This window comes from Heptranchias perlo, chromosome 19, assembly GCF_035084215.1.
Source record: "Heptranchias perlo isolate sHepPer1 chromosome 19, sHepPer1.hap1, whole genome shotgun sequence".
NCBI lineage: Eukaryota > Metazoa > Chordata > Chondrichthyes > Hexanchiformes > Hexanchidae > Heptranchias > Heptranchias perlo.
Window position 1 is genome coordinate 17,361,424 of NC_090343.1, and position 19,757 is coordinate 17,381,180.

General features: G+C 39.5%; 1 protein-coding gene across 3 annotated transcripts; it reads right to left on the reverse strand.

The window, feature by feature from the left end:
- Window positions 1-1,410: 1,410 nt before the first annotated feature.
- Window positions 1,411-11,920, reverse strand: aar2 (AAR2 splicing factor). 3 transcript variants are annotated; one of them, XM_068000394.1, is made up of 4 exons: window positions 11,845-11,920; window positions 8,237-9,002; window positions 6,701-6,930; window positions 1,411-2,474 (listed from the first exon to the last, which is right to left on the reverse strand). In XM_068000394.1, exons 1-4 carry the CDS (start codon window positions 11,872-11,874, stop codon window positions 2,307-2,309), a joined length of 1,194 nt encoding a protein of 397 aa, XP_067856495.1. In that variant the 5' UTR covers window positions 11,875-11,920; the 3' UTR covers window positions 1,411-2,306. The 3 variants fall into 3 exon arrangements, with proteins under 3 accessions (XP_067856495.1, XP_067856496.1, XP_067856497.1); XM_068000395.1 differs by having other exon boundaries at window positions 11,664-11,887; XM_068000396.1 differs by lacking the exon at window positions 11,845-11,920 and adding an exon at window positions 11,591-11,614.
- Between the last annotated feature and the right edge of the window lie 7,837 nt (window positions 11,921-19,757).

Here is a 19,757-nt window from a genome sequence, read left to right on the forward strand (position 1 = left end):
TATGTCTGGAGGGCCTCTTGCTCCCCCCCAGAAAGGTCTGGCATGCAGATTGGAGGAGGTGAGATTTAGTAGTGCGCAACCTTTATTCAATGTTTTAACATAATTCATCAGGGGGTAGGGATGGGACCTGCATCTGTGGTTTATGTGTGCGATGTTTGATCTTTGTTCAGACTCCATGCAGACAGTAGACTGTTATTTTCAGCAAATAACAGGTACCAGCTACCTTTAAGAGATTTCTAAGAAATATCCACCCTTTAAGATTGAGCTCCCTCTGGTGGCAGAAAGTGCAAATTGCATTGATTCCACATGCTTGGCCTGGAAAGGAACGCTGATTGCAGGCAAGTGCTCCTGTGGGTCCAAACTTACGTCCTGCCTGCACAGGGTCTGTCGGCCGCGGGGTGGTAATATGACCGCCCAAAACGGACCCTTATCGAATTTCTCCTCCATAGTACCCAGAAAGAGAAGTATAAAAGGTAAAACTTCTATCTCCATTTATAGCAAGACTTAATGTGGCAGCATGGAAAAGAATGGTTTAGGAAAATTAAATTGCATAGTTCATTCCACTGGGTTTAAATGTTGTAGCAGGTATTGTAAAGCAAGGGAATATTCTAGTAATATGACTACATTTGCACTTTTAAAAACAACGAACCATTTCCACCACCCTTTTCAGAGAGCAATGATTGTAACTTACAATAGGAACAGAAACACCATGATTGACTGATACCACCAGGCCCAAATGAAAAGCCTGTATGCTACAGAACCTTTTCTGAAGCTGCACCGAATCTCAGCAGAGCACAAGGAAGTGCTCAGTGATACTAAAATTACAAAAGGGATGCGCCATCTCAATGAATCTTTCGCTCCCCCACCTTGAAAAAAAAATTAAATCAGTCATTCAAGAAATTCACCAGATTACTCATCAATACTATTCATGGATCTAAAATCCTATCTGACTATCTTCTGATGCAAATAAAGTCCAATGAATACTAAGCCCTGCCAATTCACTAATGTACTGATCTATGACACAGCTCATTTTTGCCTGCCTGTATGCTTCTTCAGTGCTGGACAGTCTATCAAAAGGCATGTTGTGCCAAATTACAACCCATGGAAGACCAAGAGTAGAATTATATTTTGTTCCAATCACAAATTTTGAAACATAAAGCAATGACATACATTACCCATAGTAGGACCCAATGAAAGGCTTGCAAACAGTCTGAAGGACATGGTTCTTGTTGCCTATAATCTATGCTCACTTAAATAGCATAGATGCTGCACTGAAAGGAAACAGAGATAATGCAAACCTGTTCCACACATTCAGTATTTGAAAGCATATTTGATTTATTCTGAATTCAACTGGCTGCAGGGTCACATTCGTAGTCATGCACCTCCACAACGAGAAGAAGAAAGTTGAAGTTTCCAGTGATTTCAATGAGTTTATGTAGAAGGTGTCCATACGACAATACATTGAGACTTTTAGGGTGAGAAAACAGCACACATAGATTATAACTAATGTAAGCTGCCAACTGTATCAAAAGATACTTGAAACTGAATCAAAGAAGGAACCAGACATGCAGGCATATGAAGAATGCTCAAGGCAAGACAAGGCACAATAACTGCAATCCAACTGAATAAAGTGAAGTCTGAAGGCAGAGGGAGTGAGAGTGAGAGTGTGTGTGTGTATAACATTTTAATTATACACACATTTGAGAGTCACTGCTGTGGCAATTTAACAGATGAATTTTTGTAGCAGGGACTTTATACAGCTGTAGCATGGCCTCTTTCAAACTTTTTGAATACTGAAGAAATATACAGTTGCATGTTTCATTGATTAACCTGAAATTATAATATTACTATTTGCTTATAAGTTTGAACCAATTAAAAAAAAATCAAATTATAGGTTTGATGTCCCAACCTAATCACTATTCTTGCAAATAAAATGCTACTTAAAAATTGTTAAAAGGAACTGATTAAGACTGGATGCTTAACAAAAACAAATCAGCTGTCGTTTTTGGACATATTTCATTTTGATCAGTAAGTACACTATTCACTTTAAAATAACTGAATACTAAAGAATAAACATATCCATTTATCCCAACTTGTTTCGTAAAGGAAAAAATTGTCCAGAAGACAGCAATTTAATACACTAAATTTATATTCCCAATATAGAACTGTAAATATTTTACAATCATTTAAAACGTAAGCAAACATGTACCTTTTAAGTGGTTACACACAGAAACAAGACATTTACTAAACGGTTAAAAAGGATTTACAAGCTCATGCATCAGCCAGGCCCCTCAGTTGATTAAATATCAGTCCATTGTCACTCCTTCAGGTAACTCGACCATCACAGGGGCACAATCATCAGGTTCTTCATCGAAATCCCACTTGAACTTTTTGGTTAAATGAGCTTTAAATTTTTCCACCCGCTTCTGCAGAGCTTTGTCCACATTTGGACTGCACGTATAAGAGAAGAACTCCTAGTTTAAGAAAAAATAAATTTTAAAAAGGCACAGTACAAAGGAATCATTCAAGATCTAAGTTTGTCTTTTAAAAAAAAACACCTAATTACCAACAATGCTCCAAACATTTTTATCTCTGAATCTTTATACTTTGACAAACTCTGCTTAAAAAAGATGAGAAAATAATTTACGCAAACATAAAAAGGTACTACTCCTCCTTATGAGTGGTAATCCTGAATGGTAAAGCTATGTTTTATTTTCCCCCAATTCCAAATAACTCAACTCACAATGAAATGAATCAAATTTAATTCATTCAAAATCTCTACTTCTTTTCTCACTCCAAATAGTTGTGCTAGTATAGAATGAAGAAACAGATGTAGCCAGATTCAGTGGGTTGCTTAAATATATTTATAGATTTTTTTAAAAAATCTTGCATATGTGCACAGTGTCGGCATGATGTTTGGTGATGCTTATGTGTCAATACTGGTATCTGAACAATTGGAATGGAAAAACTATGTAAACAGTTGTCTTCAATAATGTAGTTGCAGGTTCTAACCAGTAGGTGGTGCTGGTTAGAACCTGCAACATTTCTAAAGTCTCCAACTGGGATATAAAAAAAGTGTTAATCCACTGACCATGGGCAATGCCACAAGAAATTTACCAGTAATACAATAAAATGGAGGGGGAGAAGTAGTCACTGTAAAACTGTTGAGAAAAAACAAAGTGAAGTTTTGCACAATGAGAACAGATAGCCTGAACAGTTACTGCAACTTTTCCCAAGGACATTAAAACCTTATTTCGGCAGTACAAAATCCAGCAGCTGGGAGATACTAGTGCAACTACCACTCATGTTGGTGGCAGTTTGAAAAATACACTTGTTTAAGTCGAAGGAGTTCCAAGCTGTTTAGTGCTCTTTAAGGGTATAGTTTTATTTCCAACATGTTTGGACTTTTTAAAAAAAAAGTTTGACCAGTATGTTTTGACAATATTAATTTCTTAAATCTGTCAGCATGCACTCTTGTAATCTAGGCAAGGAGTCTCAAAATAGATCAGAGGGAAGAGAAATATATGAAAATTGAAGTTCTACGGCTATTCCTTTATATTTGTACAGGAATTGCAAAGAGGGAATGAAAAGACAGAGCACTAAAAAAAAGCACAGCACCAATGTAAAAAAAAAGAGGCACCAATATGAACTGGGAACTCGAGGCCACTGAGCCTGTCTCTGTAGTAGGTAAAAGTTTAGGAAAGTATTTTAAAGAAAGAAATAATGAAGCAGAGAGAAATGGACTGAGGAAGTCACCATCAGTTTATGGGAGGAAGGTACTGTCTCACAAATATACTGTATTCATTAAGGAGATAGCAGTCCTAGTGGTTAAGAGGATCTCAGTTCCTATTAAGATTTTAGCACAGGGCCACACAGAAGTTTGTTTCACAAAGCCAGGTGTGGAATTGAGGGAAATTGTCCAGAACGTTACTGAAGCCTTGTTACAAATCTGCATTAAACCAAATTTGCAATCTGTGAAAATGAATTGTTTGAAATCAAACAATTTTACATCTGTTTGGTATAAATGTAAGCCAGTAAATGTAGTAAATAGGCACATTCAAAAGACAGACAAAATGAGACGAACAGCATATGCAATGTCACAATTTCAAACGTATAATGTCCTGGTGAATTTCTTTGATTCTTCATACTTTTTTTGGGGGGGAACGGTGACACAAATTTGAATGTGACACTTAAGTGTGACAGAAAAGTGACAAAAATTGTGTAATAGACATACCATTTTTACAATATAAACAAATGGTGATATAGATATAGAATATGCAAACATAATACCTGATGGTGTACATAAAATTAAAAATTAATCTGGGGTTTCTGGATCAGCAGTTGATACTGCCCCCATTGCAATTACAGACTATTCTAACAAATAGATACCAGCCTTTTCTTCAATTTAAATTTTTACAGTAATTCTTCATTTAATCCTCAAGTATTACAACATTTCTATAGACAACAATACAAAAACAAGGCCTGATAAGCAAGGAGTCTTTTCAGGTCTCTTAATTCCACTACCGGACAAAGCATTTGATCCTGGAATTAGATTGTAAAAGGATTATGGCCAATCCCCGTGACAAGTCAGATTTGTTCTAGATAAAAATCTATTTCTTGAGCAGCTACTGCCCTGATGTTCCAACAATAAATCAATATGCAGAAATTCATCTGTGAAACCAACTTAACACACATCACTGCAAGGAATTAGATGCCCTTCTGAAAGGCACAAAGCAACCTTTAAAGTGGAACTGCAAATGCTTTTGATAATTTGATGTATCAATTTTAAGCATGTAAACATAACAATTAGCTCATTAGAACACTAAATAATAGCTAATGGAAATGACAACTGAGATTACAGCACAAAGCCTTTGATAATTAAATACTTGGGTACTTAAAATATATTAGTAACAAATATCTAACAATATATCCAGTCCACTGAATTATAGTGTGAAATCAAATTTATTGTATAAAATCTAAAACCTGTGAAAATGAGAACACTTAGTGTCATGAGAGAGACTATGTAAAGCTAGTAATACTGTGATATTCATTTATCTGGGTGGTATGATAGCAAATGATGCATTCAAAAATGAAGAAGTGTTATCTTGTACCAGAAAAGCCAACTCTGTTCAGAAGACTGAAAAGGCATGTCTGGAACCAACAAAGGATCAAACTCAAAGTTTAAAGTTGTTATTACTATCATTCTATATGGATGAGAGGTATGGGAATGTCAGCAATTTGACAAGTTACAGCTCCAACATCGGAAGTTGATTATATGCAGCAAGTGGCATGCCAAAATTACCAACTGTAAGATCAAGTGCACCAAACCCACAGCATTGAGGCCATGCTTATAAGAGCACAACCGTGCTGATCACGATATGTCACTGATGTGAGATTCCAGAATGCCAAAAAAGATTCTATGCAGCAAGATGGAATAGGTCAAGCGGAAGCACGTCAGCTAGCAAGAGATGCAACGACACACTCGAGCTATTTAATATCAATGCTTGCAGTTGTAAAAAGCTTGCAGCTGATCATACAAGCAAGGATACACAATGGTGTTAGCCTGCACAAATCAACATACTGATCTCATGAAGAAGCAGAAAAATGAGAAGCGACAGCCTATCGATCCCAGATAGGCTGGTTACACGTGTGAAATATGTGGGAAAGTTTGCCACTCTTGTACTGACCGCAATAGTCATCAAAACTAATCCTTTTCATCAACAAGAGAGGCATCTTCAAATATAAAAGATCACCATCACTACAGCAGTTATGGTTACAAACTTGAATATGCAAGTCAAACTCCCACAGTAGATAATAACGTCTCTTCTTGGCCCTCATGAGTTTTAAGAGCCCTAATTTAATCAATCTACCATACCAAATGTAGAATCGATAGCTGAAATTGTAATTAATAAGGAATATTGAAAATTTCATTTAATAATGCAGAGGCCAGTTGATTATTACTTAATTTACATGAGTAATCGGATTTCTGACCAGATCCTACAGCTGCTGGATTTGATAGTCAACTTTAACCAGCCCTAATCTAAAGCAAGCTAATTTCTGGGGTAGGTTTCATGTTGGGATGAGGTCAGAGGCAGAACACGGAAAACTAGTGATGAATTCACTACCACATCTGCTCCAAGGAAAGGAGGGCTAAAAGGGTACATCCCCAACATTTTTCCATAAATGGATTTCTGCTTGTAAATACATAGATGGCACAAGCCGCATTATGATGTGTAAATAAACAAAACCCAAATTACAGCTGTGGAATTGCATTGTTGAATCTTGGCAGCATAAGCAAGGCACTGCAACTCAATCGGATTCTATTACTGCAATTGGATTAAAACACCATTGATGCATTAACAGGGTTTGTATTTACAGTGCATGAATTAATACACATGAACTTCATCATTCCTCCAATAGGCTATTGTTCAAGTTTGAGAACACAGATGTATGGAGTTGAGGTGGATCATCAGCCATGATCTTACTGAATGGCAGAGCAGACTCGAGGGGCTGTATGGCCTACGCCTGCTCCTATTTCTTATGTTCTTATTTGGAACTTAAATGCAGAATAATTGTGCTTCACAGCTTATGATTTTCAGTCAAAAATCAAAAAAGTTCCCCTAAAACATGCAAAAAAAGGTGCTTTCAACATGAATTTTAATGTTCGATTTAAATAATTTAAATGATTCAGAAAAGCTACCTGCAAAGTTGTGGTTAGGAAGTTATCCTTTGAGACAATATCCACAAAGAAGTCAGCAGGAATTTCATTAAGTTGGTGATAGAGGATTGAGATGAGGGCAGAATAGAGATCCTTTTGTTTTATCACAGCCTCCTCAGAGTGACACAGTAGATGAAGTAGATCCTTCCAGTGCTCAAATGCATCGTAGACATTTCCAATCAGGAAACACACAAAAGAAAACTGCAACTCACCTGTAGGTTTAACAACAGAATATAAGTTCATTATATTAAAAACACATGAACTGTGCTTGAAAGAAAAATAGATTGGCAGCAATAAATGGAACATAAATCTCCCAGAGGTCAATCGCACTATTAGGCCTGCCTTTGGACCGAGCAATGTTATGTAAATTAACTGAACATGTTTGCTTTATAAGAAATATTTATGTATAGTGCTCCTTTGTCACGCCATTACCCCTGTCCCCATTCCACATGTTATGCAACAAGATTTTTCTGACTGGATTTCCTTCCATGTTATTTTATTCCTTTTCATAAAGTCATAAGCATCCACCGTTTAAAAATAAAATCAGGAAATAGCCCAAAAATTCACACACAATGCTGAGCTTCACCACAACTCTGAGAATTTGTTTTAAAAAAAGTTACGAACATGATATTGAAAGTTGCTTTTCAAACCGTAGTCAACATATATTATGATGTTCCTTCAGTTTAATAGAACTCAGTTATTTACCAGGAGTAAAATTTGGCAGCACAATTCTAAATCTACCCACAAAACAGAAATAAAAATTTCTAACATGTCAAGGTTGTCTCCCAGATAATAATTTGAGTTATTGGGCTGCATCGATCAAATTTAGTTCAATTTTCGTTCACCACTTGTTTACATACAACAAAGTGAAACTACATCGAAACAAATGGCAAGTTCATCAAAAACAATTTTATTCAATTTTGCTCATCAAGGTTTGGAATGGTCACTCAAATAAAACTTTTACTATTTCCACCCTCCAGAGTCACCAGCAAGCATTCCCAGGTAAATTACAGCACCAGTCAAATGCAGGCAAAGTTTACACTATATTCTCCCAACAGTATGTTCTAACTCCAAACTAGAACATGTCCATTTTTCCAGGCAAACCATGACTGCAACCGATAGTGCAGCACAAAATGATGGGCCAGTTTTGTGTTGTGGATTTACATTCAACTAAAAATTGGATTCAGATAGGGCAAACTGATTTCACTTTAGACCACTGCAGCAGACAGAAAGAGGAGACTTGATTCATTCATTTCGTCAGTCTGGACTTGATTTAAACCCAGGTCTCAGAGACAAGGACAAAAGACTCACTTTCCTGCCATGCAGCTGTGCTGAGTTTATTTTATTGTGGAATATCTTCTACACTGAATCATACAGCACAGAAGAAAGCCATTCAGCCCATCGTGCCTGTGCCAGGTCAACACCAATTACAATTTTAAAACCTTCTTGGACTTCACATTGTTTTAAACTGTAAATTATGACTCAACAAAAAGCTTACACATTTTATAACGTACTAACCTAGTATATCTTTTGGGTTTGAAGAGTACCGTTGGTTTATTAACGTTTCCAGAGCATAGCTAAAGTCCATACTACACTTTGTGATTTCAGCTGGGGTTGCCCCCTCTGGATACTTGTGTTTCGGGATCTTTGTGAACCTGATCTCTGTACCAGCCTTAATCTTCATCTTGGGCAGCCTGGCCAAGCCCTCTTCATAGCTCTTGCATAACGTATCATAAGGCAATAGATTATGCTCTGCTCGATCCTTTGTATGCGGCATTGCAAGCTCTGGCTGCACTTCAGAAAAGGCGCAGATTTTTCCACTTGCAGGCTGCAACCTCTGAATCAAGGGATCGGTAATGAGATTGGTCAAAGAGACCCATTTTTTCATGGTTTCATAAGGATATGGTCCCAAACATTTGTCCAGTTCAGTCAGATTCACTCTTATCCGCTCTAACTCTTCTTCAGAGATTTCAACTCGAACTATTTCTTCTTCTTTCTTGTCCCATCGCTTCACAAGAACTTCTCTCTGCTTTAGGTGGAAGAAACAACCAGTGCGTGGTCCCGTTACCCGAACATCTCTGCTATTCACAGCACTGTAATGCATGAAGTGGATTCCTGGTGGGATCATCTTTACCCCTTTAAATTTTGGGCCCACTTGCCAACAGTTATAATCAATGCCAAATTCAGTGCCTTCAGGGACACCAAGTATTACAAGAGTGCCTCCTTCAAAGAACAGCATTTTGGCTAGTTCTTGATCCATTTCCACAGTCGCCATGTCTTTGACCTGTGTTCCAAGAAGTAAGAGAGAAGAATTTACTTTGATGTTTCATTACCTTCCAATATATGTAAACTATTTCCCATTAGAATCTTACATAGACCATGTTTACATGACTCAGTAACAGCCTCACAAACAGCACTTAATACTGATTGTTAAAGTTGTAACTTAAGTTAATGCTATTTTGTGTTGGCCCCAATTTTAGTTTGGGCAAACTCCTTCCCTTCAATATTTGTGGGGTCCTCCCTATAAAGCAACCACACCCCCACTACTGCCAAAACCCTAATTCACAAATCGTAACCTCAAAAATTGATTTCTCCTTGCTGGCCTCCTTTCAAACAAGCTTTAGCTAACGCAGAATTGCAGACTGGCACCTGTGCCACAAAGTCCCGCATATCTATTGACCCTCACCCCCATCCTCTCCAAGGTCCATTGCCTGCATCAGCAAATGGAGTTTAAGATCCTTGTCCTCATCATCAAATTACTCCAAGGCTTTTCTTCAGCCTGCTTGGGAAATGTGCACTAGTCCAATATCCTTGCCCACAACCATCTGTTCCACTGGAATATTGCTTTTTCTCCATTCCCTCCACTGATTTTTTTTTACTCAACACGTGCATGTCCTCTGCAATTTGCATCCTAAACCATTGTACATTACTACCTCTCTTCGCCTTTAAAACATCCCCTAAAAACTTATCGCTTCAACCATATCTTTGGTTACCGCCCACCCCATTTCAAATTCCTCTACCAGTTGCTTGGTGTCCATCTCTCCACCTTGTAAAGCACTTTATATGGAAGCTATGACTATTAAAACTCACCACCTCCATCAACGATCTCAAGGGACAACATTCTAAACAACTTATAGGTGATTGAGACATTGGGCAATCTGACAAGTTCCATCAGTTCTTCTACACTGGAACAAAAATCACCATCCATCAATAAATTAAGACAGACATTTTTGTTGAGATATGTGAATAACTCAGCTTGTTCCCAAATTCCCAAAACATAAGTCCAAACTACAACAAAAATATCAAAGCTTTTTGCTTTTGTGGGCAGCATGGGTTCTTACAAGAAGCCCTGTGGATCACATTAGAAGCTAAGTCTAAGTTGCCATTCACATATATACATGTCAAGCTATGGATACTAACATCTTGACATGCTGATTTAGGATGTTATCCACAATGCAGCAATAGTGCTAAGAACAGCACTTCAAAACCTACAAGCACCTGAAATTCAAACAGTATAAACCAGCGGGTTAAGAAACAGACACAAATAGAGCAAAGCTGCTTGGGCTTTGTGAGCCAGATTCCCAGGGCTTTGGATATGTTCCACAGGCCATAGGCTGGTCAGCCCTACTGTCATAATTGACCAGGAGAGTCTGGGCAAGTAAAACCAGTGGACTACTCCATAAATTAATGTTGAATCTGATAGAAGTTTTAAAAAAATGTATTCCCTCACATCATTCAATTAGCAGGAGGGAAAACAAATCTAAGAACCTTGAGCTGTCCAATTCATGAAAATTCTTGAGTGATCATCTACTCTCCAAACAAAACAAATATAAAATTGAAAATACATTATTTATGATTTTTATTGGAATATTTGGTGCAACAATATTTTTCTTGATAAATACAAATGGATTGTGCAATGATACTAATATAAGAAATAGGAGCAGGAGTAAACCATACAACCCCTGCTCTGCCATTCAATAAGATCGTGGCTGATCTTCGATCTCAACTCCACTTTCCCACCCAATCCCCATATCCCTTGATTCCCCTAGAGTCCAAAAATCTATGTCTCTCAGCATCCACAGCCATCTGGGGATTCCAAAGATTCACAACCCTGTATGAAGAATTTTCTCTTCATCTCAGTCTTAAATGGCCAACCCCTTATCCTGTGACTATGCCCCCGAGTTCTAGACTCACCAGCCAGGGCAACAACCTCTCAGCATCCACCCTGTCAAGCCCCCTCAGAATCTTGTGTGTTTCAATGAGATCACCTCTCATTCTTCTAAACTCGAGAGTATAGGCCCATTCTACCCAATCGCTCCTCACAAAACAACCCTCTCATCCCAGGAATCAATCTATTGAACCTTCATTGCACCACCTCTACAGCAAGTATATCCTTCCTTAGATAAGGAGACCAAAACTGTACACAGTACTGCAGGTGAGGTCTCACCAAAGCCCTATATAGTTGTAGCAAGACTTCCTTACTCTTGTACTCCAACCCCCTTGCAATAAAGGCCAACATACTATTTGCTTTTCTAATTGCTTGCTGTACCTTCATACTAACTTTTTGTGTTTCTTGTACAAGGACACCCAAGTCTCTCTGAACACCAACATTTAATAGTTTCTCACCATTTAAAAAGTATGCTGTTTTTCTATTCTTCCCACTAAAGTGAAAAACCTCACATTTCCCCACATTATACTCCATATCACCTTCTTGCCCACTCACTACATCCCTTTGTAAACTCCAAAGTCCGTCTGTTTATTACTCTCTCACACACAAAACAATTATATTACATAACGTCAATCTATATTTGGAGTATGTGAAAGATGGATGGAACGCGGTTTGTTTTGTAAACCACATACCGCCTGCCTTACTTTAACCGGCTCAATCCCAGTGCGGCGGCCAGACTGATTCCAGGCCACTTCCGAGCAACGAAACGTGACTTACCGACAGGGCCGAGCAAAGGGGAGTGGGGAAACTAACGGCCCGTCTACAACCAACAGCCGCCGCCTGCGACCACTGAAACCGCCCGGTGACTGGGGGGGAAGTGATTCAGCGAACTTTATTCTGTTTTTTAAAGTAAACCCAGTTTGAGGAAAACAAACCGCCAACAGCTCGAGCAACGTACGGTACAAGCAGTCCACTTCCTGTCCCACATTATACCTCACCGCACCCGCTCCACACACAGTTCCTAACATTGTAGTTCCGTTCCTTACACTCGGGCTAATTGCCACATTAAATAACAGTTGACTCTCCTGAGTTAAAGTTTAAGTTTCCACCAGCGTTCTTCTGGTTGCACCTTTGGAATCCGTGACACAGAGTGTAGAAATTATTGAAGTGAACAGATATGAGGTTTTATTTTGGTTGCACACGAGTCTTTGGTGTTCATTTGGACATAATGGGGAAGGGTTTTCTCCGTGCATTGCATGTAAAAAAACTAATTTATAAACAACACTTTTCTTATGCATGACGCACAGAGGAAATCTCCCCCGCAACTACCAACAAAATGCAGCTAAATAAAGTTGCATTACAGAAAAAAGGAACTCTCTCCATCATTCCTTGTATTTTTGATAGAAGTAAAACCTGTCATAAACCCACCTCATAGATTGGTCCTCAGTCTTGGCTGATACATAAAGGTTAATTAATTTGCCTGTGGAGGTTCCCAACACGGAGGCTTACTAGCCAGGAAATCAACCTGCTGTATACTGTCCGATCTTCACCTGTACTTCAAACTATGGTTTGGTGTTGGGGCAAAAAAAAACAAGATGTGAAACTGCCCAGGAACATTCACCTTTCCATGGGGATCATCTGGTCGAGCCAATTCTCCGCAGTGATGTTGTTGCAAGCTAATGCATTGTAAATGATCTCATATTTGAAATGTTAATGTGTAGACGTTTTCAGCTGGAGGAGCAGACAAAACTCATAAGGGCTGATCCTGGCCTGCTCCCAAATAGCACCTGAGAAATTGGTGCATTGCAGAGGAAACATAGACACTATTACTTTGCTCCTGAAAAGTATTGCACTGAGCTTCCTTTATGGCTTTTCTCTGTTCTGTGCCTGAAGAGGTGCAGCAATGTAAATTTCATGCAAATAAATATCAGAGTGTTTTGCATCCAGATTTCCTCTAATTGCACTAGTCTGTTTAAAAGCAGACTACCCCCATAAAAACTTGGTGCCAATCCTATCAGCTATTTAGTGCGAGGAGTCTTAAGCTTTTTTTGGATAAGAAATATTTTTGCTGCTCTAGCACCTGTGGCAGAATGCTGCTCGTATCTTACATTTAGTGATGGAGGCTGTGTTCTGCACTGTGCCATCTCCCACTCCACCTTTCTTTTTGTGATATGACTTATTGGGAGGCAGACAAGGGAAAATAAGCATAGAAAAAAAAATAGGAGCAAGAGTGGGCCATTCGGGCCTGCTCCGCCATTCAAAATGATCATGGCTGATCGTCTGACTCAGTACCCTGTTCCCGCTTTTTCCCCATATCCCTTGATCCCTTTAGCATTAAGAAATATATCTATCTCCTTCTTGAATACATCTAATGACTTAGCCTCCATTGCCTTCTGCGGTAGAGAATTCCACAGGTTCACCACCCTCTGAGTGAAGAAATTTCTCCACATCTCTGTTCTAAATGGCATACCCCTGTATCCTGAGACTGTGACGCCTGGTTCTGGACTCCCCAGCTATCAGGAACCTCCTTCCTGCATCTAGTCTGTCTAGTCCTGTTAGAATTTTATATATTTTGATGAGATCACCTCTCATTCTTCTAAACTCTAGTGAATATAGGCCTAGTCGACCCAATCTCTCCTCATAAGTCAGTCCTGCCATCCCAGGAATCAGTCTGGTAAACCTTTGTTGCACTCCCTCCATGGCAAGGACATCCTTCCTCAGATAAGGAGACAAAAACTGCACACAATACTCCAGATGTGGTCTCACCAAGGCCCTGTACAACTGCAGTAAGACATCTCTGCTCCTGTATTCAAATCCTCTTGCAATGAAGGCCAACATACCATTCGCCTTCGTAACTGCTTGCTGCACCTGAATGCTCACTTTCAGCGACTGGTGTACAAGGACACCCAGGTCTCGTTGCACCTCCCCTTTTCCCAATCTATCACCATTCAGATAATAATCTGCCTTTCTGTTTTTACAACCAAAGTGGATAACCTCACATTTATCCACGTCATACTGCAACTGCCATGTTCTTGCCCACTCACCCAACTTGTCTAAATCACATTGGAGCCTCTTTGCATCCTCCTCACAGCTCACATTCCACCCCAGCTTTGTGTCGTCTGCAAACTTGGAAATGTTACATTTAGTTCCCTCATCCAAATCATTGATATATATTGTGAATAGCTGGGGCCCAAGCACCGATCCCTGCGGTGCCCCACTTGTCACTGCCTGCCACCTGGAAAAAGATCCATTTATTCCTACTCTCTGTTTCCTGTCTGTCAACCAATTCTCAATCCATGCCAGTATATTCCCCCCAATCCCATGTGCTTTAATTTTGCACACTAACCTCTTGTGTGGGACCTTATCAAAAGCCTTCTGCAAATCCAAGTACACCATATCCACTGGTTCTCCCCTATCTATTCTACTAGTTACATCCTCAAAAAACTCCAGTAGATTTGTTAAGCATGATTTCCCTTTCATAAACCCATGCTGACTTTGTCCAATCCTGTTAATGCCTTCTGGTATCATCTCTTTTATAACAGACTCTAGCATTTTCCCCACTACTGATGTTAGGCTAACTGGTCTGTAATTCCCTGTTTTTTCTCTCCCTCCTTCTTTAAATAGTGGGGTTACAATTGCCACCCTCCAATCTGTAGGAACTGTTCCAGAGTCTATAGAATTTTGGAAGATGATCACCAATGCATCCATTATTTCCAGGGCCACTTCATTTAGTACTCTGGAATGTAGATTATCAGGCCCTGGGGATTTGTCAGCCTTTAGCCCCATTAATTTCCTTAGCACTATTTTTTTTTACTAATACTGGTTTCCTTCAGTTCCTCCCTCTCACTCGACCCCTGGTTCCCTAACATTTCTGGCAGGTTATTTGTGTCCTCCTTGTGAAGACAGAACCAAAGTATCTGTTTAATTGTTCTGCCATTTCTTTGTTCCCCATTATAATTTCCCCCATTTCTGACTGTAAGGGACCTACATTTGTCTTCACTAATCTTTTTCTCTTGACATATTTATAGAAGCTGTGTAACAGCTGCTGAAATCATTTGCCTGGCCCTGAGCCACTCTTTCTGTGACTGTACAACTGCTCCATGCCACTTGGAATAAAAAGAGAAACCTAACAGTCACATCAACGTCCTCCTCCTAACCCCATTCTTCATACCCACACTTGTTTTTCCTGTTGATCCATTATTGCTTGGCCCCCTCTAGTCATCTCCCTCCAAAGCAGACTGCAGACATACCCAGACAGCTGCTTGGGGTGCTGCTGCCTTCCCAGCATGACACAGCAACACAAATTCATTCACAGGGGATAAAACTTTTAAATTAATGTGAATGCCACCAACATGCAAATCACAGCTTATGGCAGGCAGAAATTAAATCAAAATCTTCCCACAAATCATCGGAAGGTGTCCAGATAAAAATTGTGGCCCATTGCCTGCAAAAATAATGATCAGGTTCTCCGATGGGCCTTTAACTGCACCTGCCCCTTTAGTGGTGCTGCTGCCTGTAAGGCCTGAATTGCTTTTGATCTTCCTGCTCCTGCAGCGGTGCCTGATGTCTGCCCTCTCCATGCTAATGAGGGCTGGCAGGAAATCCCAGCACTGCACTGCTTAGTGCGCTGAGCTGACATTGCACCTGATCAGCACTGGGACAGGAATATCTGCCCAATCATCTCCAATGACTTAATCATTAATTAAGTTTCACTCCAGTTGAAATCCCACTAAGCATTGTTATAGGTTTTGGCAGGTGTAAGACCTGAACATACGTGTCAGCTTGCCCATTAGTATGTTTTGTCAATTCTTTGTATAACATCTTTGATTTTGGGTGTTAACACCTGCCTTTAAAGTCCTGGAAAAAGTGTTTAGAGCTGAGGATATTCCCTGAGAACTTTCCATAAGCAGTCCTGCATTTCCTATGAACTGGGGCTTGAACCATTACTCCTTTCTGCAGTACTATGCACTGGAAACTGCATGGACTGTCCACCATATTGGACATGGGCTTCAAAATAGCTCTGGCCTCTTCATTGCCAGAATGGATGGGCTGCTGGTATGCTCCACTGGTTGGCTGCCCAGAAGTTAAAATCGCCCCCCTAGAACCAGAAGTGCAAAACATACCCATATGCTGACTTGTATACTATAGATTAACATTTAGACTTGAACTCCCAAATTCTGACCCTTAGAAGTAAAGTCCGAATTTGATGGACAAATCTAACCAAATTTTCAACTCATCTAATTACTGACCACAATTCAAACTCTGCAAGGATGCCAGCGCATGTGTCAACTATTGTTTATTCATTCAATGTGGAACTACATCGTACTTGCTTTTGACTAGGATCTTTGAAATTTCAGTGGAACTCATACAAACATGCTGAAAAGCATTTGTTCTTGATAAAAGTTTCAGTGTTTCCTGAATAATCTTGTGCTTTTTAAGGTACCTTTTTATATTATAACCTGCTGCAAGTTGGTTTAATTAAGAATTGGCATTAACACTGTATAGCTGAGGCAATAGTGCCTTGTTCAGGCCAATTAACAACAAAACTCCTAAATAATGTATGGTTCAAATAAAGCTTACAGTATTATTGCAGTCCAAAGTATTAATGGCATATCTTATGTTACATAACCCATGATGTCAATTTAACATGTGCCCCAACATAAATATTGTTCGTGTTACTGCAAGAAAGGCATAATCAAGCCCAAATAAGACTGGTCCTCACACAAAAACCCTGTCATGAATCCTTAACAACCCCGAATAACTTCTTTATGCATTATGTTTGGGAAACATCAGACATCAACCACGTTCAGGTTAGCCAAGCTGATATAGGGAGATCTTTCAAATATTGGTAGGGGTTTGCAGACATGAATGATAAGTTCTTGCACTGATTAATTATTATTTTGTAATAGTCTTCCATATCGGTTTGCTGAAAGGAAAGTGTACTTCCAGTTGAAACTACAGCCTAGAAATTACATTGAATGAAATTACCATACAAACACATTGCATTTCCATGAAATTACTTTGCATTTAAAATAAATGGGTCAATGTCTCCATTAAAAAGGCAAACTAATTTCATATGAATGTGGTAATAGTGCAACACAAGTTCTGGACTTGTGTGCTTTTATTTGCAGTGGATTTTTTTATTCGTTCATGGGATGTGGGTGTCGCTGGCGAGGCTGGCATTTATTGCCCATCCCCAATTGCCCTTGAGAAGGTAGCGGTGAGCCGCCTTCTTGAACCACTGCAGTCCGTGTGGTGAAGGTTCTCCCACAGAGCTGTTAGGAAGGGTGTTCCAGGATTGAGACCTAGCGACGATGAAGGAACGGCGATATATTTCCAAGTCAGGATGGTGTGTGCCTTGGAGGGGAACGTGCAGGTGGTGTTGTTCCCATGTGCCTGCTGCTCTTGTCCTTCTCGGTGGTAGAGGTCGCGGGTTTGGGAGGTGCTGTCGAAGAAGCCTTGGTGAGTTGCTGCAGTGCATCCTGTAGATGGTACACACTGCAGCCACTGTGCGCCGATGGTGAAGGGAATGAATGTTTAGGGTGGTGGATGGGGTGCCAATCAAGTGAGCTGCTTTATCTTGGATGGTGTCGAGCTTCTTGAGTGTTGTTGGAGCTGCACTCATCCAAGCGTGCGGAGAGTATTCCTGACTTGTGCCTTGTAGATGGTGGAAAGGCTTTGGGGAGTCAGGAGGTGAGTCACTCGCCGCAGAATGGAAATGAACACTGTGCAATCATCAGCGAACATAAGAAATACTGACTGCACAGTAATACCAAAAGTCTAATTCCCCATGGTAGAAAAAAAACATATCCAGGCATTCTCAACATAAAGTGAAATTCAGTTATCTACTGACAATGTTAGTTTCCCCCCTACAAATACCCTACTTGTGAAGCAGTTAGAATGTAAAATAATATTGCCAATGTGCACTTGGGCAGTAAAAAGACATTTGGTTGAGTGGAGCGAAAATAATGTAAGTGTGAAGTAAACCATGTAGAGTACAAATCAGATAACACCATAGAAATGTATTACAGTGCTCTGGTTGCACAGAAATGAGGGAAGCATAACTGAACGGAGACTAAAAGCAAAGGCTGTTAAAGCCAATTGCTCCCCCATGTGGCAGAGCTCTGGCAGTCTGCTACTATAATGAGCTGTAGAGTGGAAGAAGTGATTTCTTGTATAATGGCTTAAATTTATTTTTGGTGCGGAATTTTGTTGCTCCCTTGTTTATGGGCTCCCTATACCCCACATTATCACCAATGGGGAGAGAAGGTGGGCAACCTGACCCAACGCTGATCTATAATCAGTCCGTTAAAGTTGCATGAGATTTCCCTTGTGTATGAATTATAAATCCCTAAAATACATCTTTCTGTCAATCTCTCCATGTTAATCATATCTCAAAACCATTTGCAGGCGTATAAGTGCACATGTGATGGAATTCAGTTATAATGATCAACTTGGACAGCTTTCTATTTGATTGTTGCATCTGGTTGATTACGACATGCAATTCCATATAGTAGTGTACTTCATTAATCAGTTAAGTAGAAAAGAATTATCTATTCTATTTACTCAAACAGCAAGAATATGCTTTTAACACAAGATATGATACAAACGCATTAGACACAAGATACAAATTGTAGTCTGAAGTGTCTAAATTGTCAGCACAGGAGTGTGTGTTCAAGATCTGAATCTTTACCATCATGTCTGTTTGCAATTTGAGATTGCTCAGCTCGTCATTCATGCTTGTTCTTTATTAGATTGGACAATGTAGATTACAGGATTTTTAAAGTGATTTGTCAGATCTCTGGCTAGTTTTTGGCTTTATTGCAATGCCTTGCAAAATCTGTACCATGCTTTGCACAGAATAAGTTCCATTAGGCATTTTAAATCCGTAAATTATGCCGTGCAAATTGTGCTGTACAGGAGAAAAGAGAGAAATTTCACACAATCAGGAAGGTCAATTTTATCAATTCAGTTCTAATTGCCTTTAATTGGCATTCCCATGCGCTGTTAAATTCTTTATCCACAGCCAAGTTGCACAAAGTTCTTTCTTGTTTGTGAAAGCCTACTGATCAGGATCAGGGAGGGCAAACACACTAACACAATTAGGAAATAGATTTGGATAATAGCACTTGTTCCATATTATGATCACTACAAGCAACCATCCTTAAAACTGAATTCCATTCTCCAAAATATTTTTGCAATGGGTGGATTATCAGGGTAGTTGTCATATCAGCTTGAGCTATAACCTACCCAAAGTACTAATAGTCTATTAGGATTCCTATGCTTCCAGAAGAAACACTCTTGCAAGGAGACTAAAATGTTGTTACCATATCTCTAAACAGTACTCCCTTTGAGTGCTATCTCCCCATTAGGAGTGTGGGATCATGAAATTACCTCATCTTTATTCAGGTGCCTGATTTTAAAAAAATACAAGCATTATAGAAGTTTTAATCGGACACATTATCTTGATTTGTTTATAATGGAACTTAACTGGAACTTTGCTGAAATAAATTTCCGTTATTATGAATTCTGCTATATTCTAAGATAGTACCCCACAAAAGAAACCAGCATCTGATAAAGAGACGTCCATTTTGCAAACAGACTTGCATCCTACAAAAGATCTGTTGTCTCCAAAGAACCTTGATTTTTTCTTTATTTGTACACAATGCTAGAATCAAAATACCAGTTGCTACTGCTGGTGACTAACATAGGAATGAGCTCACCTTTAACCCTTCAGCAATTCATTGGTCCCAATTTTCCCCGATGCACTGGTACAAGTGTTAAGTGACCACTACCAGTCTGTGGAAGAATCAATTGGAGATCGGTTACCTGAACTTTAGCTCTGTATCTTGTACAGATGCATTCGGCAAC

Excerpts from the sequence above, each read along its gene's own strand:
- aar2 (XM_068000394.1), bottom strand. The coding sequence starts at position 11,874 with ATGTGGGACAGGAAGTGGACTGCTTGTACC. Across the intron at positions 9,003-11,844 it reads GGAAGTGGACTGCTTGTACC|GTCAAAGACATGGCGACTGT; the intron begins GTACGTTGCTCG and ends CTTGGAACACAG. Across the intron at positions 6,931-8,236 it reads AAACCCAAAAGATATACTAG|GTGAGTTGCAGTTTTCTTTT; the intron begins GTTAGTACGTTA and ends TTAAACCTACAG.